Source organism: Lissotriton vulgaris, chromosome 7 (assembly GCF_964263255.1).
Source record: "Lissotriton vulgaris chromosome 7, aLisVul1.2, whole genome shotgun sequence".
Classification (NCBI taxonomy): domain Eukaryota; kingdom Metazoa; phylum Chordata; class Amphibia; order Caudata; family Salamandridae; genus Lissotriton; species Lissotriton vulgaris.
The window spans coordinates 1,627,963,102-1,627,989,118 of NC_141695.1; the positions used below are offsets into that span (position 1 = coordinate 1,627,963,102).

General features: G+C 43.1%; 1 protein-coding gene across 2 annotated transcripts in view; it reads left to right on the forward strand.

Moving 5' to 3' along the window:
- The first annotated feature begins 16,428 nt into the window (after positions 1-16,428).
- The window catches only part of LOC147706149 (uncharacterized), a 389,457-nt gene continuing 379,868 nt past the window's right edge, over positions 16,429-26,017 (forward strand). The window contains exons 1-3 of one of the 2 annotated variants that reach the window (XM_086932583.1): positions 16,429-16,695; positions 18,121-18,267; positions 24,823-24,969. In XM_086932583.1, the coding sequence (XP_086788709.1) occupies positions 16,617-16,695; positions 18,121-18,267; positions 24,823-24,969 (373 nt within the window). In that variant the 5' untranslated portion in view covers positions 16,429-16,616. The remainder of the gene's footprint in view (positions 16,696-18,120; positions 18,268-24,822; positions 24,970-26,017) is intronic. The other variant, XM_086932584.1, reaches the window with a different exon arrangement.

Consider the following 26,017-nt stretch of genomic DNA (forward strand, 5'->3'; position numbering starts at 1 on the left):
TCCCCAACTTAAACCACGCCACTGGGTGTATATGCACACATGTCACCCCAGGCCACGCTTCCTTCCTTCACCACTGTGCAAACGCGCCCGTGGTGCATTTTAAGTTGAGGGATTAACTCTCTTTCAATACTGAGGGTCCCTGAGGGCCAACTAGCCCAACAGGTATCTCTAGTGTGCACCAGGGAGCTGCGTTGTAGACTGGTGTTCAGAGGCCATGCCCCTTTTAACACCTCTCTGGAACACAGCTCTGTGGTGCTTACTGGAGGTATGTAGTGGGCTAGTTTGACCCTAGGGACCCTTAAGATTCAAGGGGACTTAATCTCTCAACTTAGAACGGCCACAGGGCGCGTTTACACAGTGGGGAAGGGAGGGGACGGACACTGAGGTGACGTGTGCAAACACGCCCTGGGGAGAGTATTAGGTTGGGGAAATAATTCCCCTTCAATCCTGAGGGACCATGGGGGCAAACTAGCCCACCGGGTGTTTCCAGAAAGCGCCACTGCGCTGCATTGAAGAGAGGTGGTGCAGGCTGTGCCCTTTTTTACACCTCTCTGCAATGGTGCTTACTGGACGTACCTAGTGGGCTAATTTGCCCCGAGGGACCCTCAGGATTCAAGGGGAGTTAATCTCCAAACTTAAAATGGCCACAGGACATGTTTACACAGTGGAGAAATGAGGGGACAGGGCCTAAGGTGAGGTGTGCAAACACGCCCTATGGCTCCTTTTAAGTTGAGGAAATAATTCCCATTCAATACCGAGGGTCCATGGTGACCAACTAGTCCACCAGATGCTTCCAGTAAGCGCTACTGAGCTGCGTTGCAGAGAGGTGGTAAAGTCCGTGACCAATTTGTTTCTGCAACGCAGCTCTGTGGTGCTAACTAGAGATACCTGATGGGCTAGTTGTACCAAAGGGACACTCAGGATTCAATGGGACTTTATCCACCAAATTAAAATGGCTACAAGGCGTGTTTGCACACATGTCATCTCAGGTCCCCCCTCCCTTCACCAGTGTACCAGTCACCTGTGGCGCGTTTTAAGAGGTAGTTTTAATCCTCCTGCCCTATTATATACTAGGGGCTTACAGAGATGGTCATGCTAATAACAGGGGTATCCTAACGCATAGTGTTCCCTAGTGTATGTAGGTGTTTTAACTGTATTTTAAGTGTCTTTTAGCTTAGCACTGGCTCTAGGACTGGTTAGTCAGAGTCAGTTACCAGCAGTACCCATCTGAAAAAGTTGAGGTTACAGGATGATTTTGCAACAAAGGCCTCTGTTTGCTCCTCTGTTTGTTCTTTCTGCACGTCTTCCTTCTTCCTGCACTTTTCTTCGCCTTTGAGGACTTCTGTTGCTTCTTTCTGCATTTCTTTTTCGTCTTTCTGTGTGTTTTTTCTTCTTTCTTCACATGTCCTACCTTTGTAGGCATAGTTAGAAACTAGCATTAAAAAAAGCTTTGAAATTCACTTGAAAAACCATAGGTTTCAGTTATGTTAAAGTTAGAAATTAGCATTTAAAAAACCTATGAAATTCACTGAAAAACCCATAGGTTTCAAGCACGTTATAGTTAGGAATTAGCATTTAAAAAACCTTAGAAATTCACTGAAAAAACCATAGGTTTCAGGGGCGTCATAGTTAGCTGGACATTTATCCCGTACGAAACCATAGAAATTCCCCCGTTGTAGTTAGTTCAGCTAACTATAACTTGCGCGCCCTCAATGCACTGCTGATGACGTCACATATTACATCACTCATGGCATGGTCAGTGACATCACTCATGACATCACTGATGACATCTCAAATGACATCACTGATGACATCACTGATGACATCATCCTTGTGATAGAGTGGCAGACCTCCTCTCACCCTAATATAACCTTTGATACAAACATTGAAAAATAGAAACTAAAATGTTCAAAAAATGGACATACCAATACCAGTTACAACACACCTATTCAGTAATTCCAAGATCTACATACACATCCATAAATTCACCAACAGTCCTATATACTCACTCATACATGTACTCACTCATCATATGTACTCATACACCTATACATTCTGTTACAAAACCGCCACTCATTCATAGTTACTCACACACATAGTCACTCATGCTAATAAAGAATGAAATGAAATGAAATGAAATGAAATGAAAATGAAATGAAAAACAGTATTTAATAAAGCGCACTGCTGCCAAGCGGCTTCCTGGCGCTGGGGGACCTGGATCAGAACTCACAGAGGGGAACACAAGGGAACCTAAGGAGGGAAAGCCAAAGAGAAAAGAAAAGTTTTTAAGGCTTTACGGAAGTGACTAAAAATAGGAATGGAGCGAAGATGGAGTGGGAGACTATTCCAGAACTGGGGAGCCAAGACAGAAAGACGAGTGCCCCCAGATCTGGATTTACGGAAGCGGGGAATGTGGAGAAGGGAGAGAGAGGAAGAGCGGAGGGTGCGACTGGGGAAATAGGAAGAAATGAGGGAAGTGATGTAGGCAGGGGCAGAGCGAGAGTGGGCACGAAAGGCAAAGCAAGCAAGTTTGAAGAGGGATCTAAAGCGGATAGGGAGCCAGTGAAGGGATTTCAAAGCCGGGGTAATGTGAGAGGATTTGGGGAGGGAGAGAATGAGACGGGCAGCCTGGTTTTGAATGGCCTGTAAGCGTCGGGACTCGTGGGAAGGAATGCCCACGTACAGGCCATTGCCATAGTCGAGGCGTGAGATGACTAAAGCCAAGACTATGGTTTTAAGCGCGTCAATGGTAAAAAAGCGAGATATTTTCCGAATGAGACGGAGGGAAAGGAAACATGAAGACACAACAGAGCTGATCTGGCTGTGCATGGTTAAGTCAGAGCTGACTTTAATGCCAAGGGTACGAACAGAGGAAGAGGGCGTGGGGGGGGACCGAAAGAAGGGGGCCAATGTGCAGGGGACCAAGGGTTAGAAGGGCCACCCGTGAGGACAAGTTCCGTCTTATCGGGGTTGAGCTTAAGATGGTTGGCGCTCATCCACTCAGAGATAAAGATAAGGGTGGAACTGAACTTGGGAATAGAATCGGGAGAAGAAGACAGATCAAAGACAAGCTGGAGGTCATCTGCGTAATTATATACAGAGACCCCCAGCTTGAGAAGAGAGGAAACAAGGGGACAGATGTACAGATTAAAGAGGAGAGGGGAAAGAGAGGAGCCCTGAGGAACACCACAGGTGACCGGACAGAAAGGGGCAGAGAAACCGGAGAGATGAACAGCCTGATGCCTATCCTGAAGAAAGGATGAAAGCCAGGAGAAGGCCGCGCCCCGAATGCCCGCTGCGCGGACACGGTCGAGCAGAATGGAGTGGTCGACCGTGTCAAACGCAGCGGACAAGTCGAGAAGCACCAGGGCTTGGGGAAGGTTAACATCAGCCTTGCCCTTGAGTTCATCCAAGACCGCTAGAACCACCGCTTCTGTAGAATGGCCAGGGCGGAAGCCCGCCTGGTGGGAAGCTAAAAGACCATTGTCCTCGATGTATGAGGAAAGGCAGGAGGTAACGTGGGTCTCTAAGATTTTACCCAGGTAGGGGAGGAGGGAGATAGGACGGAAATTAGCGGGGAGGGAAGGATCTAGACCAGGTTTTTATAGAATGGGGAGAACAACAGCAGATTTAAAGGAAGAGGGAACAGCACCGGAGGCCAGTGAGGAGTTGAGAAGAGAGAGGGGAGGACCAGGACAATTAGTGAAGAGGATTTTGAGGATACGCGCGGGAACACCGTCCAAGGGAGAGCCAGATTTAACTTTAGACAGATAGTTGTGAAACAAGTCAGGGGAGATAGGGGGGAAAATGTCAAGGGAAGAAGAGGGGAGAGTGGCAGGGCTAGTGAGGATAGGCTGAGGCACAGTAGGAATGTTAGCTTTAATTTTCGCAATCTTGTCGATAAAAAAGTTATTGAGTGAGAGACAGAGGGGTTGGACATATACCATTACATATGCATATACATATACATTTACTTGCATATACCATTATACACACACCACTACACTTACTTCTACAGAAAGGTACACATACCTACTCTCTTAACCCCTTGACCGCGGCAAAATTTTCGCCGCGGTGCGGATGATTTATGGCGTGGGATGGCCAGCGGCCATCCCACGCATGCAAGGGGTTAAACAATCACTTATAGAAACATATAATTATTTATACAGGAACTCTTCCAATCTCTCACTCCCACTCTCACATATACTCACTTATGTACACCAATACTCACATATACTAGTTTAAAACATATGTAGTTACTCATAAAGACTCTATTGAGACAGTCATTCACTCACTAACACACCCATACACACATTCATCCACCCATCCAGTCCTGCACACATGCTGTCTTCAAAACACAAACAAACAGTGAGTCACTCATTCATGCATCTATGCGGTAATTAATAGCCCCCACCGAACCATGCAGACACTCAGACACTCATACTGATACTCAAAAAACAACCAATAACCCATATAGACACTCATTTAGCTACTCACCAACCCATGCAGCCAATTATATACAAAGTGAGAGACTGATACAGATATTTACATATTTAAACATTACTCACTAACCCATCTACTCACTAAGATACACTTAATCAGTCCATTATACAATCAATTTTACAAACAAAATCATCCATTTAGACACTTATTTACCCATTTATTCTTCCTTCGAGCTTGAGATATCCATACTAATATAATAAAGAGAAAGCCCAAACCTTTGAGGAGGGTAATCTCAGGAACCACAGCACCAATCACAACACCCAATACAGCGTTGGAAAGGGCATTTGCAGCAGAAGGACAGAGGCTATGCAGACGCCCACCATATACATTTAAAAGTAAAAGAACCACCCTTGTGGGCGTGTCTGCGTTGTGCTGTGGGCGTGTGCTGGGGGCGTGACAAACGCTGGGGGGGTGTGGTACGTTCCGCCCTTCATGCCATGTCTCATATCATGTGCTAATCCCACCCTGCTCCCTTTAAATACCCCTGCACCCCATAATCATAACCCACCCTTACTCCTTAAAATACCCCAACACCCTTAAACACTGACCCATCTTAACACTATATATACACCCTGTACCCCAAAACCCAAACCAATCCCTAAACCCTAAAAATACCCCTGTACCCCAAAACCCAAACCTTGCCCTGAACCCTATAAATACCTCATGCCTCAAAACCCAAACCTACCCCTGAACCCTAAAAATACCCCTGTACCCCAAAACCTATCCCTGAACCCTAAAAATACAACTGTACCCCAAAACCCAGACCTACCCCTGAACCCTAAAATACCCCTGTACCCCAAACCCCAAACCTAGCCCTGAACCCTTAAAATAGCCCTGTACCCCAAAACCTAAACCTACCCCTGAACCCTAAAAATACCCATGTACCCCAAAACCCAAACCTAGCCCTGAACCCTAAAAATAACCCTGTAACCCAAAACCCAAACCTACCCCTGAACCCTAAAATACCACTGCACCCCAAAACCCAAACCTAGCCCTGAACCCTAAAAATACCCCGGACCCCAAAACCCAAACCTAGCCCTGAACGCTTAAAATACCCCTGTACCCCAAAACCCAAACCTACCCCTGAAACCTAAAAATACCCCTATACCCCAAAACCCAAACCTAGCCCTGAACCCAAAAAATACCCCTGTACCCCAAAACCCATACCTATTCCTAAACCCTAAAACTACCCCTGTACCCCATAACCCAAAACTATATCTGAACCCTTAAAAAACCCAAACACCCCAAAACATATACCTCAGTACCCCAAAACATATACCCCTATACCCATACTTACCTTATCCAAACATTAAAAAAAACATGCTTTTACCAATCATGCATTTAGAATGAGTTTCGTTGTAAATGTAGGCTTGGTAAAAGCATATAAAATGTAATGCCATGCGTTATAATGGCATTGCGGAGTAATGGTACTTTTGTAATGAAAGTATGCGGAGTGATGGTATGCGGAAAGAAAGTTGCGGAATAATGGGTGTTTACCCTCCCCCGGTAAGTACATTGGTGGCACGGCGGCCCACATCTCCAGCAATTTGAAAAATGCACAGGTCTCTCTGATTAATGCCCAGCACCGACATACACTTTTAGACACACCTCCCGCCACAAGTTCTAGAATTGCGAACTTTAGAGCTGGGGAGCTACGTTCGAATCTCGGCATCAACTCAACATCCTGTGATTCCAGGCAAATCGCTTTGTCTCCCCGGTCCTACCACAAATGAATGTGTTCTTCTGTAATGTAAATTGTGCTCATGCCATGTTGTTGAGTTTGCGCTATATAATATTGCAAGGAAAAAGAAAGTAGGGAAACTCGAGTTCACACACTACTGAACGCGCACTCTTAAGTGCATCAGCAGTGCACTGTGAATCGGTGCGTTTCACATGCCTGTCACAGATAAGAAATACTATCAAAACTAAATCCTACAAAATAATATACTACTTGCCGGCAGCAATTTATACCCGGATAACGTCGGGACGGGCTGCTAGTACATATATAAAATATATTTAATTTTCAGAAAAACACACATTCACTGGATGATGTCATCAGTGATGCCATTTGAGATGTCATCAGTGATGTCATGAGTGATGTCACTGACCATGTCATGAGTGATGTAATATGTGACGTCCTCAGCAGTGCATTGCAGGCGCGCGAGTTATAGTTAGCTGAACTAACTATAACGGCGGAATTTCTATGGTTTTGTACGAGTGAAATGTCCAGCTAACTATAACGCCCCTGAAACCTATGGTTTTTTCAGTGAATATATATATATATATATATATATACACATATAAATACGGTATTATGAAATATGTACGTTCTTTTTATAGGAAATTTTAATCACTAACATTATTTTATTTTTATATGCTCGCATTTTTGATTCTGTTTTATTGTAATCAAATGATTAATATAATAAAGTATTTTATTCATTTACACAGCTGAGGACAATTTTCAGGAGGAGAATTGGGAAGTGAAATTCCCCAGTCTAACCAAAGACCATCCCAATTACACAAATCACCACCCAATCCAGTAGTCACTGAACTTGATCCTTCAGCTAAATCTTTTATTCATGCCTAGAAGGTCTTTCTGGAGTCTCTGCTTGTCTGGCCACAAAAGGATCTGGGCCAAGAAGTGAAAGTTTAAACTGCCTGGTGCAGTTGTAGATATAATGGAGGTTGTTTATCTTCTAACATTACACACTACTAAGCAAATATTTGAAAATGTATCCCCGTATGAGGACGTTTAATCCTCCATAAATCCAACTCATGTTCTCGAGGTACTCCACATGACCCCTAACTTAAGAGTAATTTAGTCAACTGATATAGATCTTCTAGAGGTCATGAAATATGACACTTTAACATGGATTTGTGCTCGAGTTACATTCTCTTCTGCTACAGTATGTGCTATGTTTTGAGTGTTACGGTTGTTCATCATTCCTCCTTTAGCTTTTCTGTATTAATTCCAACTATACTTCTACAAGCACACTTCAAAATCCAACTTATTCGAACAACTGCCTGAAGAGGGGTCACCTTTAATATAATTGAGTAATCCAAAGGTACTGGACCCGGGTATCATATGATAATAATAAACAGTGGTCCAAGACTTATCTACTTCATCAACTAAATTAATCAGTCAGCATTCATTAGTTAGACATATTTTGGAGCATGTACAAATCAATCTGCTCTATCCAATATATGCACATATTCATAAAGAAACATAAGAAGGCAACAGCACCAATATGGGACCAAGAGCAATTTTAATCCATTGTCTCTAGGTCAACCAAGCCACACATTTCCGGGCGTTTGTTCAGTACGAATCATATTGGTTGCCCCAAACGAAGCGTGCAAAAATAGAAAAGAGGTGCAGTAAAGCGTATTCAGTGGTTAGAAAGAAAGGGGAAATTCATAAAGTAGTGACATAAAATATTCACAATAGCTATACAAGTCAGTACGGATCCACAATCATCCGTCCTGTACAACCTGGCCACTGCAGAATTCAATGAACCAAAACTTTTTCATAAATTTTCACAAGAACAAATATGTAACATTAATATTTGCACATCAATATGAAAAGCAGATGGTCCAGGTTTTTATATACAGAGCGTCAACGTTTCGACACGTTTTAGGGCCTATCGGTCATTGGAACACCTTGCCTCTCAACATCAGACGAAGTGCTACGCTGTTTCAGTTTCGTAAACTCCTGAAAACCTGGCTTTTCTCTCATTAACCATGCCCAACTGTCAATTCTGTTTATTCTTTCTTTTCCCACTTTCTTCAATAATGGTTTTCAGCGCCTTGACGCCTAAGGGTATAAGTAGCGCTTTATAAGTGTCAAAAATAAATAAATAAATAAATAAATTATGCCTGGGCCATGCGAGTCTTCATCAGGACAATAAAAACAGGGCAAGCAAAATGTTTGGTTCCAGCAAGTCTGATTATTCAGACGATGACTCCTCTAACAGCAGTGGATCAAGCAGCAGCTCTTTTAAACAAACAAAGAGAAGAGGGAACCGTGGCAATAGGAATAACAGAGGTGGGCAAAGTAATCAAGGTAACCATCAACAATGGTACCCACCGCAAATGGGGATAGGCCCACACCCTTATGCCTACCAACAGCCACCATATCCCTTTATGGGCTGGAATCCGGGCTTCATGCCCCCGGCTAATTTCCACAATCAATACAGACAGCCTTTTTTAGAGAGCGGCCGGAGGGGCCGAGGAAAAAGGAGAGGCAACAACAGAGTATCTTGGGAAGAGGACGACTCGATAGCGAATCACACCCGCAGCAACCAACAGCCGGGAACGAGCTGAACGTGAGCCTAGTGACAAATTTGTCTGTAAGGACCTTAACCCCAATAGAAACCCAAGTACTCAAAAAGGGCTTAGGTTTTGTACCAACAGCGAGACCTGACAAGTTCAAGCTGCACTGCGAACTTGCTGGCTTTTTTCGCAAATTGAAATTGAAAGCGTTCTTCAAAGGCAAGACAGACCCAATGGAAGCAATCAGGAAAGGTGATACGGGACTTAGACCGAGTTCCACTTTCACCCCTCCTCCGCACACAATACCTGCGGCCATCACCGCCTTTGAACAGGCTGTGTTCGAAGACCTAGAAGCCTGTCAGAACCCTAAAACATTTGGGAACTTTAGTACTGCTGAATTCCAAGCACTACACCAACTGCAGAATGACACCTCAATAACTATAAAGCCTGCAGACAAAGGCGGAGGTATTGTCATTCAAAACACAACTGATTACGAGAACACCTGTAACAACTTACTTGGGGATCCCAGAAATTACACCCTACTTACATCTGATCCTACTGCTGACCTTACTAAAAGGATAACTACTTTGGTAAAACAAGCAGAGGAACAAGGCCACCTGTCAAAAAACGAAGCAGAATTTCTGAACAACACAAGTAGTGTCATACCTTACTTTTACACTTTGCCCAAGATGCACAAAAACAGACTGCCACCCCCCGGACGTCCTATCGTCTCAGGGATTGGCTCTCTCTTGGAGCCCCTGTCTCAGTTTTGCGACTACTTCTTAAAGCCTCTAGTACAGTCAACCCCTACCTACCTGAAAGACACTAAGAGCCTATTACGATTACTAGCAGAGATCACGTTCCCAGAAAACTCAATCACTCTCGTGACCCTGGATGTAGAAAGCCTCTACACAAGTATTCCACAGGATGATACCATCGAAGTCCTGGCCAAGGTACTAGACTCTATCGTATGGGATTACCAGACACCGAAGAGCTTCATCATTGAATGTGCCACTATAGCATTAAAAGAAAACTTTTTTTCTTTCAAAGATAAGCTATTCCTACAATGCTCAGGGACATCTATGGGCAGTACTTTTGCCCCTAGTGTGGCCGGGCTGTATGTAGCTGACTTTGAGGCCAAACACATCTTGCCACCTAGCGCAGTTTTTTCATCGTCAGTGCTTCTATGGAAGCGCTATATTGACGATGTCCTGCTCATTTGGACAGGCAACAACAGCGACCTTGAAACTTTTTTGACATGGATCAATACCTTAGACCACAATCTTAGGTTTACTAACACTATAAGCAGAACAGACATTGTCTTCCTAGATGTGGTCATTTCTGTGAATGGGACTAGACTTACTACCAAAACCCATAACAAACCTACTGCAAAAAATAACCTCCTTGAATTCAGTAGTTTTCACCCTCGCCCTCTAAAGGAGAACCTCCCTTACGGGCAATATCTGAGACTAAGGAGGAATTGTAGTACCACTTCAGACTTTAAAGATCAGTCCGCGAATCTCACAGAAAAACTAAAAGACAGAGGCTACCCAGCATCTATCCTGAGCAAGGGATTTAAAAGAGCCAGAAACCAGCCAAGGGAGGCACTCTTGGAAGAAAAGACGAACAACTCTGATCTAATACCGCTTACATGTGTTACCACATTTAGCAGCCTCTCTAATCCGATGAAAAAAAGCATTAACAAACATTGGAACATCCTGACATCTTGCAAAGAAAATTGGGAGAAACCCCTATTTTCTTTTAAAAAAGGACGCAGTTTGCGGGACGCATTGGTCCACACTCGCCCAAAAGAAAAACCATCTAACACGATGCCTACAGTGACTGCGGCATGGAGTTTGCCAAAAATCACCGGGCATTATCCCTGCTCTGACTGTAGCGTCTGCCATTTGACAAAAGCAACTAAAACACTGTCATTGGAAGCAGGTAGAGTGTGGACTCAGCGGGAACATACTAACTGCAACTCAATGAATGTGGTCTACCTAATCACTTGTCCTTGCCAGCTTCGCTACGTGGGCATGACTACACGCAAGATAAAACAACGGATTTGCGAACACCGGAGTAATGTAAGGTGTAAAAAGGCAACAACCAAACTAAGCCGTCATTTCCTGGACAATAACCACACCACTAATGACATGAGGTGGACCATCATTGAAGCAATCGACGGCACAAGAAACATAACAAGCAGACTGTTCGAAAAAGAGCAGCGCTGGGTGTATCGTTTAGGCACTAACATCAACGGCCTCAACAACGACTTCCCGTGGAACACTGTCCTCTCATGAACCTAACAGCTTGGGTCCTTGAATCAATGTCAATAATTCTAGTAACATGTGCCAAATTTCTAAATACATGTGCGTCTTCTTTCCTTTTCCCTTTCCATGTACCCTTCTGTAAGGATATTCCTTCCTAGGAATTCCTCAATATCACTCTCGCTTTCCCACTCCGCATAAATAAGAAGGAGCAACCCTGTTGAGGGATTACATAGTAATTCATCACACTCAGTGCGTTAAACCCGCACAAAGTACCCATTGCCATCATACATCATTGGCAATCTCATTTCCAAAATGCCCCCGTTTTCTGCTTAACACCGCTATGTACTACCAATACACAGCCTCATAATTACAGGAGCCCACCGGCTAAAATCCTGGCAGGGCGCCGATAGGTTCCCGTCTCCAAGCCTCGCTTTGGAGACGGGCCGCGCCTCCTCAGTCTGGGCGTATGCGTTTCAAACCTCGTTTGGGCGGGACACGCCCACCCGGAACACCGCGCTCGGCAGCAACAACACATTTATGCTCATTCACCGGCCCCGCTTACCATCGTCGGGGTCCGGTTTTGAGGCGATCCGTAGGTTCAGAGCGGGCTGCGAGCGCTGAGGGCGTGAGTGTACTTTGGACACAGGACTACTGGTACCCCACTATAACGAGCTAAGTACCACTTGCTTTGGAAGCATTTACATCTAAACCTCTTTCTTTTCAGGATGTGCCAGGTGCGCTCCAACCCCCCTCCCGAGACCCATGGTGCAAGTAGCGCCCTGTTTTAAAGTGAGATATCACCCAAAATTACCATCTTAGGGGGGTCACAGACCCTTTGGTCCATTGATCCCTCCTCAAGGAGAATTTACATTGTGTTTTTAACCCCACATCTACAGTTGTAGTTTTAAAAAACACCTCTAGCACTTCACTTCCCAGAGTTAATCGCTATCATCCCCACAGGGCTACTTGGATGGTGCTAAAAATAGCGTCTACTGTGGGCACACCATTATTTGCCACCAACTATGGAGCACTATGACCAATCGCAATGGCTTATATTAATTATATGTATGTCCTTGTATGTTTGTCTGTGTATTTTCACTTTACAGGTGCTGAGAGACTCCTGATTTCGGAGTTCTTTTTCTTTAGAATGAGCGATTTGCTCTTCTAATTTTTTAAGCACTTTTTTCACCTTTTTATTTTTCACTTTTACGCCCCCAGGTTAGGGTGGACGATTAGAGAGTCCATACCGCCGGGGTATAGTCCTGACGAATGCCTAGGTAAATTTAAACCACCCTTAAGGCAGAAACATGTTGACTGACTGATTGTATTTAAGCTGAATTTAACCAATCCTAAAACCTTGGCATGTAAATTCAGACACATAAATACTCTTCACCTGTGTCTTAGGGATCACTCATTAAAATAATTTTTTCTTGATACCCTCTTAGGCACTTTTAATTATAATAACCTTCACGTCACGCCCTTTTCACACAACCAGCTCCGCAGTCTTTCTGGCGTCGCAGCACACCAAAGAGGCACTCGGCCTCTTTGGTGGGGCCCAGTGATGAAGCATGACCCTGACTAGGTCGGTGTGTGAGGGCCTTCCTACTCAACTTGAGTGAGTGTGTGACTCTTTATGAATATGTGCATATATTGGATAGAGCAGATTGATTTGTACATGCGCCAAAATATGTCTAACTAACAAATGCTGACTGATTAATTTAGTTGAAGATGAAGAGGGGTCAGGCAAATCTATTCAATCTCTAAGACAATGACAGATTGGCAGCAAGTAATGCTCGTTTTCAGTAAACCTGATTGACACAGGACCAAGGGATTTCTGAATAAATAGTGTGTTATAACAATACAATTTTCTCTAGGCTTCACATTGTGAAGAGGAACATAGCTAAACTATTGTATAAAAATGTTCATTGGAATTGTGAGCAAGTTTGTGATTTAAAATCATTGATTGCTTTGAAAATAGATAGAACTACAATTTCTCCTGTATTGACATTTAACACGCACATGCCACCAGGCAGTTGCTATGATTCTAAGTCAGAGAAGACTATGGCCACTCTGTAGAATAATGAACATGCAACCTAACTTATTTGCTATTATTGTGGACAGTTGTAATGCTTTTGCAACATCATCCCCATACATTTGGACACCCCTATGGGAGTTGTATGAGATTTTGGGACTATTTTCCCCAATATAACATTAGATTGTCGGGAGCTCGATTGAATACAATGTAGTGACTCATGGCTAATGATGATTGGTGTATTTCGGCTCCAACATTCCAATGTGTGTCTTTCTGTTTCTTACATTTTCATTGAGAACATTCTACCCTCAGAGGATGGAATTTTCTAATAGCCTCATAGCCTGCCTGCCTCGGGCTATACCGTTTGTTAAGGGGTCTCTCCCACGCTATAGTCCCTCGCCTGTGGCTCAGTCCTATAACTGGGGCTCAGAGCCTTTAACAACTGGATTAGCCCCCGGCAGCAGGCTATAAAGTAAAGTCCCTATATAATTCAATTTCTGATGTCAAAGGTAAATCCTTACTCAATTGGGCACCATAGTTAAATTTGGCTCTAATAAATTATCATATTCGAGCTGATACCAGCTGGAGTCTTCGTCTATCAGGATTGTTCCAGTTGGTGTCATTCTAGAAGGATTGACATTGATAGAGCACGGGCTCACCTGCTCAACATACTCACCTGGGCCCATATATCTATGTATACATTAAACAGGTAGACCTACAACCAATCAATTGGGGTTTTTACCATTTGGATTTTATACCATTTATCTTACCAATCCAAAGTCACCGATACCTAGGAGTTAGAGAGAAAATAGGTAGCAATAATAACATTTAGCATTTCATGAATAACCACAAACTCTGGAAAGTTTTAAAATCTTTATCTAGGTATTTTGGAAAATTATAACATGAATTTCAGATTAAACTTCTCATTCTTTAGAATAATGTAGATTTTTGAAAAATAAACATTGCAAATGCATTGGAGAGAAAATGTCGTTAAGCATTAGACAGAGGGTGGGTAAGAGAAAGGGAAACAAAACAATGACAAACCCACACTTTATAGTTACCTATTTCAGTGTGATGACCAATCCTGGCCACGGGCCGAATCAAAGAGTAAGATAATCCCAAGTACAGGTGCCAGCAGGTAAGAACAGGTGCAAGCCAGAAATCAGAACCAGGACAGGATACGGACCAAATTGGATCAGGACAGGACCACCACAGGCTAAGACTTGCACCACAGTTAAAGTTCAAAATGCCAGCGTTGAAAACCCTCTCTGCAGCTAACAGTCGAACCCCGATTGGGTCATCGATCTCCTTCCCAATAACCCCGATTGGGTTATCGAATCTTCTGACAGTGCTCCACCAGCAACTCTGCTCTCGATCACCTATTGAGTGGGTTGGGTCAGTGACAGGTCAGCTATTTGGACAAGTCGGACAATCTAACTAACTAAGCCCACCCTAGTTATAATGTTTTTCAGGTCAGTGTACCACCCCTAAATGTTGCAAATATGTGAATCCCACAATTTTATTGGACAAGACCGAGGAGTAGCCATCACACCATGTTTTTCTGAAGCAACTTGTCAATCATGTATTTTAATTTGTTTCCTCCCATAACTTTGATCAACTTAGGTTCTTTATTCCTCCCGGTAGTGAAATGTATCAACTATTATTTAAAAACAATTTTTTCAATTCCGCTTCCTCTGTCAAGGCAAGGCGTTCATTCTTCTCTGCCTTCCATTTTCGTCTTGGCCATGATTCAAGGCTACAGCTTCTGTAACTTCAGGACTTGTAGCGCAGACGCAGTTTCTACAAAGATGGAGTTCAGCAAAGCATTTAGGGCCATTTATTTTTGCATGTAAAAATAGAAAAGAACAGTTTTAGAGACACAAAATAAATGAATACAATGTATACCACTTCTTTGTACTCTACTCCCATTATTTTATTTAAACTATTGCGTTAAGAATTAAGCAAAAACAAACAGCTTAGTAAAGCAGCGATGCAAGCTTCTTGCATGTTAGTACACATAACGGCCATCTTAGTTCTATTGCGCAGAAGCAGAAGTTTTCCCACCAAGAATATCACGTGGGCATGACAGACGCATGCGCAGTAGAAAATCCCGCGTAGCAGCAGCCATTTTAGTGCAAGCGGATTATAGTTAGTAAAAGCACATTGGCAAGCTTCCCTTAGATACCTATTATGCCGTGTAATGCAATATTAATAAGACAAAACATGTTAGTTAGTACATTAATATTATTTCCGAGAGGGTTGAGTATGAGCAAGTCACTTTACGTGTAAAACCTTGCTCCCTCAACATGATCTGATGTCTACATTCAGAGAGCACTTTCAGCAAAACCCTGGAATATCTCAGGGTAATGACTTGATGGCTCCTAAGGATGCTTCAACCCAGACAGCCATGTTAACATGGACTCTATGAGATCTCTCCCACTACCTGGAGCACAAGAAGGATTGCCCTTCTGTCAATACCTCTCTCTCTTTCACCCTCTCTTCCATTAGCTTTCTCCCACTCTCTTCCTTTATCAATCTTCCTCCCACTTAGTATCCCTACTTGAGGTCCAGGTTCACTAAAAGCCCCCATTGACTATGCTTTGGTATATAATGGGTATGCCAACACTATGAAGCGCCTCCATTACAGGATAGGCACTTTAAGTGATCTTGATTAATTCAAATAACCTTGAAGCTTGGCTCAGCTCCTCATTATGTTTTTTGGAGACAAAACCAGAAGGCCATGGTCGAGGGGGTTTTGACTTTGTGTTTAAAATAGTTTCAGATATAATCCATGCTCCTTATGTCCGAACAGGTTCGACATTTAATTTGAAAGAGACTAAAAATGTGTCACCAATTATCATACTTTAATAATAGACAAGTTAAAGAATTGTGATTTTTTTTGTCTTAAAGTGGTGCATTCAAGTCATGTGTGAAACGTAACTATTTCTGTCCCTTGGAGCCTATGTGTGACTTGTTGGGTTTGGGTGGGCATTTAGCAGGCAGCTCAGAAGAAGACTTTTTCATCGCAGTAAAGATGTAATATTGCTGTTTGTCTGCTCCTTCTCCCCTGGCATCAGCAATTATGTGAAATCACGATGCCATAGCAGTGGCGTCCAAGGCAACTGCCTCCTCCAGACCTACTACAGCTCCGGCCTTGGCTTCTAGCTCAGGTCTACCTACCCCAGCAGGGCCTCGGATACCAGCATCCCGGCGTTTCCCTGGATAGTCCTGCATTCTGGAGAAGGAACATGTCTACTTTTAGAGGACAAGGCAGCCATTGCACAATGTGGTCGTTTTCAGCTTCTTGCGACATGCGGGAAGTGGAAAGGCCAAAAAAAGATAATTAAACGTGTGATTCATTGTCAGAGTTGAATGTATATCGCTAAATAGGCATTGTTCCCGACACTTGCTTGACAGGTGAACGCCCAAGAATTATTATTCAGCTGCGACTTTCGGCGGGTTCGCCCGCAGCGCGAGCTCAGCTCCAGGGTATAAAAGCCCAGACTCGGCGAGGCCGCAGTCAAACGGATCACAGCGTCACCATGAAGCCAGGGTGCGGCGCATCCTTCTTGCTGCTGGCAGCGGCCCTCGCGCTCTGCGGGCTCCACGCGGCACGGGGAGGTGAGTACTGTCTCAAAGCCTTATAGCGGACGTTTCAGCGCCCCATAGCCTTCTGGGGTGTCAGGTGAGCTCAGACGACGGTGAGAGGAGGCCGAGGAGACTTGAGGAGACGGTGGCAGGCTGTAAGCGAGAGGAGAGTCTCTGAGAGTAGAGAAGTTAGTATCTGTACTGGGGTGGGTGACAGCATAACTCTGAAAGAGTCTCCTAATTGAAGGGTCAGTTTTGCAGTTTTATACAGGTGAACTCGACCCCAAGTAGCGCTTTAGAGTTGCATTAGATGAGGACATTATTATTTTTTAGATTTTAGGCACAGGGGAATTAAGTGATTTGTCCAGAATCACAGGATGTTAAACCAACACCGACACTCAAACCCGGTTCCCCAGCTCCAAACTCGGCAGCTCAGGCCGTTACGCCACATCATATCCCCTTTTTTTTGTTCCCTCCAAGTACTCATAGTCTGAGCCTCTCACCTGGAGATAATTTATCTGCCATCTTCATGACTGCCAACTTGCAGAACAATCTCACCGTGAGTTAGGAGGGGGCTGAGGCTGGTGCCAATGTCATGGGGTGTTTTCACACCCCTCAATGGACGTCACCAGTTCAAAACCTCGGAAAAAGAGCTGGAAAATCACTATTTACAGTGGTTTTCAGCTGGTTTTCCCTGCCACCGTGTGATATTTATATAAATACTTATGTTATATATATGTAATGATCTATATACATTTTCAGCATACATATAAGGAGTGTATATATTTTAACCATAAGTAATCTATACATTTGTTATGAATACATACACAAGAATATATATATATTTTTATTCATAAGTAATATGTGCATTTGTACAAAGGGATGGACATATTTGAATACATCCATACAAGCAAAGTATACAAGTTTATTAATAAACGTATATGCACCATTGGTGTCTTGTGTATTCTATTGCTGTACATTTGTATTTTGAATATGGTGGTCATGGAGGGAAGACCAGCTATTGAGCAATCTTGTTCTGAAGATAAGATGATTATCTATGGATCTTATGTTTATGTGGAAATGGTTTTTGGATGTGCTGCATACCTAGGAGAGGGATTCATGGGGATCAACTCTTTGAGCGAGGAAGGGGGTGCAGATGTAGACCTTGCGGATCTAAGGTTCAAGTTGGACCAGCATAATGCCTGGAGACCCTTATTAGAATTTTTTTGAGAGCTATGGGTGGGGCATTGACTTCGTTGGAGAGTTCAAGTTGTTACGAGGCAATGCCACCTCTGTTTGCAAGGAACAGTTTTCTCATTCGCTGGCTCCCACCTCCTGATGCCCTCTTCCAAGGTGGAGAATGCAGTGTCTGTTGCACAAGAGCTGTGTCCATATAAAACCACACCTGAATTGTCAATATAATTATGCATGTCTCTTGTTGCTATTGTGCTCTGACAGAGAGGCCTGGAGTGTGTCCACCCGAGCGTAAGGGCAATCTTCGAGACCAATTCAAGGATGGGTACTGTGAGAAGGATGAAGGCTGCCCTCTGGCTGAGAAGTGCTGCTTGGACAATGAGGACAAGATTTGCAAGCCTCCGGCTAAAGGTACATAGGAATTCAGCTTTTTTGTCTTCTTACCTTTCTGAATTCTGCAATATGAATATTTTAAAGTTCAGATTTAAGTATTTACAAGATTATATTTTTAGGAGGTCTCATTTTAGAATTTTAGGCCCAGGTTTGATAACATCTCATATTAGCGAACAAAATGAGACATCCAGGGTGCTCTAGATGCATTGAGTTTGAATGTATTTTATTGGTGCTTTCGGGATACAACGATTACTTTTTGCGCCAGGATAACTGTATCACAAACATTTAAAACAGTAGACATGAAGACCGCCCGAAATCACCTAAAACACAAAGGCATATTAGCAAAAAGACAACATATGGTATAAAGTCGTTTGTCAGTTGAACTGATGTTCCCGGGAGTGACATTGAGAGGACCTTATTGAGTCCCTATGTTATTTTTTACGTTCTTTTCTCTTAGGTCCTAACTTTGAGCAAAATATCTTCTTGTGCTTCTAGTTACATCCTCAAAGATATCACTTAGAAGAAAGAAAATGCATTCACTGTCCTATTCCAATAGCTCTTATCAAGAATGAATCTGAGGGTACTTCATATGACATTAGCATATAGGGGGACATCTTACCAGAAAACTAATGATGTGTTCAGTTTCACTACAAAGACACTCTGCAGTGGTAGATTGCTTTCTTTTTTTTACACAGTTTTCAAAGGGAGAGTGCCAGTTCTAAATTGTGCGATGAGTCTTCTATCACTGTAATACATACGTGTCTCCAGGTAGGATCAAACCAATAGCCAACATCGAAAAGTCCTGACTTGCAGGGTGAAACCTCTCAGGAATTTTGCACTTTTCATCCATTTCCACTGTAATAAATTGTGAGTAGTCTGGTTTAGTCTTTGAATTGACTTGAGCTTCAGTGCTCCATTTTCTGTGAAGAAGACCAGACCGAGGCTGAATACTAGTGATACAGGCAGATGCTCGGCCTAGCTTGAAATGTTCTTTCCAGGCTTTGTCGATCAAGGTTGCTCCAGGTGATATCATTCTAGAAGCATTGACATGATCTGATGTCTACGTTCAGAGAGCACTTTGAGCAAAACCCTGGCATATCTTAGCATCAGGGCATGATGACTCCTATGGGGGCCTCAACCCAGAGATCCCTCTAAAGATGGACTCTTTGTGATCTCTCCCACTGTCTGGAGCACTAGAAGAATTGGCCTTCGGTCAATAGCTCTCTCTCTCTGTTTCTTTCTCTGTCACACTCTCTTCGCTTGTCTTTCTCTCCCTCTCTTTTTCTCTTCTTCACTTCCTTTTTCTATCTTCCTTACTCTTGGTCTTCCCACCATCATTCTGTCTTTCTCTCTCTCTCCCCCTCTTTCTCTCTAGAACTTGCAGCATTGGGTGTTACAAAGGAAAGTCTCTCACTACAAAGGATATGAGGCACTGTGCTTTCTAACTAACCTCTTTTTGATACATGCAAAAAATGAACTATGAATTGAATGCAGAATTGTTAGGCTTTCACTGAGTCTCATGGGTCAGCCTATCAGCCTTATTTAAAATCAGGGTACTCACGGGGCATACATCAGTGTTAGCATTCAGTTCCAACAGTGCGTTTGCTAAGAGGTGGTGCACACTTATCCAAAACATGTGGTGTTTCAACTGTTATCGCTATTTGCAACTTCATTCTTTCCATGCTTACGCCATGAAAAGATAGCAGATTCAGACACATTCAGGCCTCTCGATTTCCAATAAGCTGAAAGCATTTAAATAGGAATGTTGCAGGCTAGTGAAGAAAATGCATACAAAAGCTCTCAAGTCGATCTCTTTGAATCGTAAAAACATCTAAGAGCCTATTAAAAAGCTATTGAAGCTCTGAAGCATATTAACTCGTAGAATAAACTCAAGCCTGCACTCAAATCAGTAAAAGCTTTCAATTCCGTGAAAACATTGTTGTAACCCTCTCTTTCTTCCACTTTAAAGCCCTACTTTTTTTTTTTTTAATAAGAATGGCTTTATTTTCTGGTCAAAGCAGAAGGTATCAGGCATATACATCTATTTATAATATGCAACATTCCTTATCATACAACATCCACACATCTATGCCTATCAACTAGTCTTTTTACCGAAAAGCAGCTATGTATGTGTGTATATGTGATAAAACAGGACATTAAGGAATACAAAGATTGTACAATTTACCAATCTAATGCAGTACAAGTAGTTGATATCCAGATATGTACTATGAAACGTTTGACTTTAAAGCCCTACTTAAGAGCTTTACCAGTCTTTGACTTTTTCAATCTTGTGCCTGGTAATATCTGTGTTTTGCTGGGAGTCCCCTCTCTCCGTGCCACTGTCATCGAGTGAGGTCTACTTGAGCAGGTTTGGATTTGCCAGATCATCCTCTGGTATCACTTAGATTTATTGAGCTTCTGCTCCATGCTGGATGCTTCTCCACTGACTCCCCGGAGAACATCTCTGAAGTTGATGGTCGCCATGTTTGAAAGTTGCATCTCCTTTATGCAGGAAAAGGGATGTACGTTATAACGCATGCTTTTACCATGCATGCCTTTACAACGCAGGTTTTTCAACGCAAGTCGTTACAACGACTTGCATTGGGGGGTGCTGGATAGTGAATAGTTTAATTTACTATTCCAACTCCAGTCCCGTTGAAAATTAGGGAAGGGATTGGATAGTAAATTAAACTATTACCTTTCTTAGAGCACCCCCCAGCGCAAGTCGTTGTAATGACTTGCGTTGAAAAAACCTGCGTTGTAAAGGTACTGCGTGGTAAAAGTTGCGTCGTAAAGGATGTTTCCCCAGGAAAAGCAACCGGTATCACAATGAAGTCTTGTACCTTTAGGTCAACTGCTTGTCTGCTTGTTATGAGGTAAAAACTCAAGAAAGATCTTTCTTGCCAGATAGAGACACAAGGGGAGAGAATATGGCCAAATGTGCAAGGGCGGGCGACCTCAGAGCTGGGGAACAGGGTTCGAGTCTCGGCAGGGATGCTCAACATTCTGTGATTCGGGACAAATCACTTAATTTCCCCATGCCTAACAAAAAATAAATGAACGGAACTGGTGCTCATGTAAAGCGCTCTGATACCTTCGGGTCTAATGTGTGCTATATTAAACTCCACCCTTTACTTTCAGCTCTTGAACAAGATTCATAGGCCAAGACCTCCTGAGTTAGTGTACAATCTCTTGGGGAATTATTTATGAGGGGGAGCTTGAGTTTCTGCTCCGGACTCTGTGTCGCATTCAACATGAACATCCATGGCCTATTGGCTACAGAGATAACACTCAGCTTTTGCAATATTTTCTGCAAATGTAAAATCATCTACTGCATGGCAAATATCAACATATTGATGGACCACAGATAGTCCCAGCTAAAGAGAGACACAAGGAAGGTATTTGTGCAACAATCAACAAAGTTATACCCTTATTTATCCCAACAGCAATCTTTGGTCGCATCCTTCCAGTCAAAACAACAGTAAAGAAACATTGGCAAAGCCAAAATCCATTGGTTAAATGTGCTAAAACTTCCATTGAAAGCACATTAAAGACCACTGGTTGTGGCAGGAAGGGCTAGAGTTGTAAATGCTCACCATGCAGTTCAGTACCGCCACTCAACTGGAGGTAAAATGATATTCCCACAATGCACCAGCAGAATTAGGTGAGCGATGAATACGCCGCTGGAGTGAGCCTCGACCACCTAGTGTGGCCTGCTTCATCATTAGGTTCTCCACCTAGCATCAGGAGGCAGCCCTTTGTAGTCCAGATCATACTGTGCCACATTTTGTTGAGCAGGTGGTGTGATGGGGATGGAAAATGTGTAGGAGACATGAAGGGTCTGAGAAATAGACGCACTTATTTTTAACCTTGTGAATGGGGTTTGAGGAATAAAGTTGACACTATTAGCAGGCCTGCCCATACTCAATATTAATTCTCCATGGACATCTCTCACACTAAGATTTAACCCCCAACACTCCATGTATGATGCAACAAACTGGACAGCAAATTGACGTCTGCCAGTGGTAAATGGAGAACTCAGTGGTGAAGCATACCATACTAAGTGGGTGAGGGTTAATTAACTACCAGAGAATTACTGTCCCTGATGTACTTTCTGGTTCAAAAAATCAGATAGACTGAACCTTTTGTGCTTGACATGTATGGTTATTGAGAACGTCCACTGTACCTCTCTTTCTAGAAGCTACTTTCTCCCACACACGCTCTAGTTACTTGGACTAAACTAGGCTCTGTCAAGAAGCGACATTACCGATTATGTGAATTGAATCTGCCCATAAAGCACAGATCAGGAAGCAGTGTGGCCAACAAGTACCTAGGATGGATGCCCCCCCTTGCCACATAAATTATGTAAACATAACATTCTTCCAGTTACTTGAGTGATCAACTGCAGAAGGAAGATGGAAATGCAGGTCAGTGTGATCCAGAAGCACAGGCTGCATGGTGGAGCTGTGCAGATCTCTGGCTGTAAGACCTAAAGGAGGTACAGTGACAAATATCTCCCTGCCATCACATGAAGGTCTTAGCTTCCTCTGGGACGTGTGTTGGTTCTTTACCTACTGTCAGTCGCCCACACTGTCGGATCCCAACCTCTCCGTCACGACAATGAGGTAATTGCATGGACCTACAAATGGAGCAAAAGGTAGTATAGCCTTTTCCTCGGGCTTGTGCTTTGTATTTAATCTGATCACAAGGGTGGGTTCCCATTTCTTTGCCATTTCTGTTGCAGTGAAGCCATTCCTGCTATCCCAGACCATGGATTTTATTTGAAGAGTTATCTGCCGAGGATTTCTGACAGACAGCTTATCCTTATCAATATGTCCCAAGAACAAAAAGCCTTCTTGCGGGCTGTGGTGAATAGGCCAGGTGCAAAAGCTGACAATACAGGGTGACCCTGTATTACCAAATTCAAAGGTAACACTCACTCAGTTGATCACTCTTGCCATCTTTTAAGGGACACCCATTAAACACTTCCATTTATTCCATGCCTTCTTCTGCTCATCCTTTAGAAATTCTATCATTCCAATCCTTAGTTAAACCAATGTTGCTCCGTGATATCAACTTTGTTCCTTTGCCGCCCATTTTAGAAATGGATCAATCATGCCTCATCTAATGCATTACCTAAATGGAAATATTGTGTCTTAGTGGACTGCAGATGCAACTTCTCCTCATGTCCCCAGTGGTATAATAAGAAATGATTCCTCCATGGTGAATTCCTCTTAAATTGAATTCAAAGTGGCAGCCTGAAGGATATCCAAAGTCCTTGAGTAGATTGTGTGCCTGCAGAGGGTTGTGCCAGTCTGCGCCACAGAGGCTGCGTGGGCCTAGATCATGCCGCTTGTGAGGATATTGCAGGTGGCTTGGCAGTAAACACTGAACTCTCTTGATTTAGCTGAAGAACCACATGTCTGCAATAAAGTGAATCAGAAATAATGCACGTGTTTCATGCCTTTGTTAACCCTTTCACAGTTCAGGTGGTATTTTCCACAGTTACTGTAGAATGTGAAACTAGGACCTTGAAGAGACCTCTGGGTCAACAGACCTCTAACCCAACTGGATGCCATTGATGACCACTTCCAGGGGCAACAGGACCAAGGACAAGGGGACAGTAAACTAGAGGAATAAGAATAGGCTGCAGGCTCGCTTATCTACTTTATTTTATGCTGTGCTACGATAGATCACGAGTAATTGAGAGATACAAAGAAGACCCCCTGGTTCCACGGTTCCTTGTAGATAGTAGTTCTGACGCCCTGGCAGCTACCCACCTCGAAAGTATTTGATGTCTCCCCAAGTGCTTTGTTGTTACTTTAGGTCAGTGCACTTTACTTTAATGGCTTCTTTGCAAGGAACACCCAGCCCTTGGGTATGTTACGTAGTTACACTACAGCAGTAGGCGTCTGATCTTTATAACCACCAATGTATGTTTGGTTTGTGCTCCTGTCTTGAATCAATGCATTCCTGGTCCCCTTAGCTGTCAGCCCCCAAAGGAATAGTGACTTTGAACCAGCCAAGTAATGTTAGCTTGCGATACAATAGATGCTGATACTTGTTAATGAATGTTCATCAGTAATCATCCATTGTCCTTACTCTGAGTCCTAGTCTTCATCTTCTTGCCTTCTTTCACCTCTAACACTTAGGACCTGATCAGATATTCTCTAAACTTGGTTTTCAAGTGTTTTTGGAATCGGTGGGATGGCATTATAGGAATGGGGAGCAAAGTAAGATCTCTAATGTAAAAAGAATATAAAGAAAATAGCCTTCAGCTTGGACAATGACTGCCACTGAGCGAAGCCACTTCTCACATAAATAGGTACTGGAAGGCGGAAAATGAACTCAAGGTTAATGAAGCGGAGCCAAGAAAGAACAGAGTCCAGAACAAACTATGATCTCTCCCTTCCATTTGGACTTCACGGCTCAAAGCACTCAAAGAGCTTGATCATGTATTTCCACCCCTTAAAAAGAGAAAATGGTAGAAATTAAAAATATAAAAAGACTAAAAAAAAAATTGATTCCCGGCTGGAATTTGTAAGTTTCCGTTTCCATTCTTTTTCCACTCAGAACGCCCTGGCAAGTGCCCGATTGTGTCATTCAAAGAGGCTGACATTAAGAACAGAGTGGATTTTTGCAGCTCAGACAGTGAGTGTGCGGGGGACCTGAAATGCTGCCTCACGGAGACAGGACGCACGTGTGATCCAACTTTCAAAGGTATGTGGCGGAAGATACTGTGCTGCAAAGTAAAATATTTGTGACATCTCCTTCATGTGCTTGTGATGGCTAGTGTCTATGTGTGAAGTAAACACAAGTGGTGCATCTTCTGGCTTCATCCTCTTTATGGTATTTTCTATGTTTACTTACAAGTTAGAGCTTTCCTTTTCTGTTGGACTTTGTTGATTTGATCATTTGGTCAGATAAAAAAAATGATTGTTGGTTTACTAAAAAAACAGTACAATAAAAGCACATGTAAATGTAGTAGATAAAGGTAACAGTTAACACAATCATTAAATCAATCAAGAGGTATGAGCAAAAGAAATGCACTTGACCGAACCCCCCCCCCCAACTAAATCCCCTGCAAAATGATGCATTTGTATTATTGTCATATCAGTCATGTACAGTGGGTTAGCAACAGGAATATTGAAGTGATAGTTAAAGTGTTTAATGCATACAGAGTCTCTGGCCTGGATAGTGGCCTCCTAATGTATGAAGTATCAATAAAGTGCCAAGTGTTGTGCTTTTTAATGCACCCTTTTGTGCATTATGCTGATTCCTCTTGCATGTCTGAGCTAATACCAGAAATTCAGACCGGATTGTTGGATTTATTGTTAAAGGGTTAGTTACATACATAAATCCAACTAAACATAGATTCAAGTGTAACCATAGGTACATCTCCCTGCGCCCTTGTTCTGATCTCTGTAGTGTCTTGGCGGACTAAATGATAGAATTACGTAATCATTTGGGAGGTGTTAAGGTGCGTTTATTACCAGTTATGAGATAATGAGAAATTTCAGGTTGAATGTCGTACACTGATAAATAAAGACTTTGTTTATGAGCTCTGTGTTTGGCATGTTCTTGTGCATTTCCCCGGGCTGGGAAGAACATGACAACTGGTGACGAAGGTGGGATACATGCCCTGAAGAAGCAAGATTGCTGTGCCTGAGAGTTTGCAAGGATACAGCATACTGCTTGTTCATGCCACATGCCCCCCAAAGCCAGTGCAAAGAAATCTGCAGTTGGCTCGTGGAGGGCAAGCTCCACT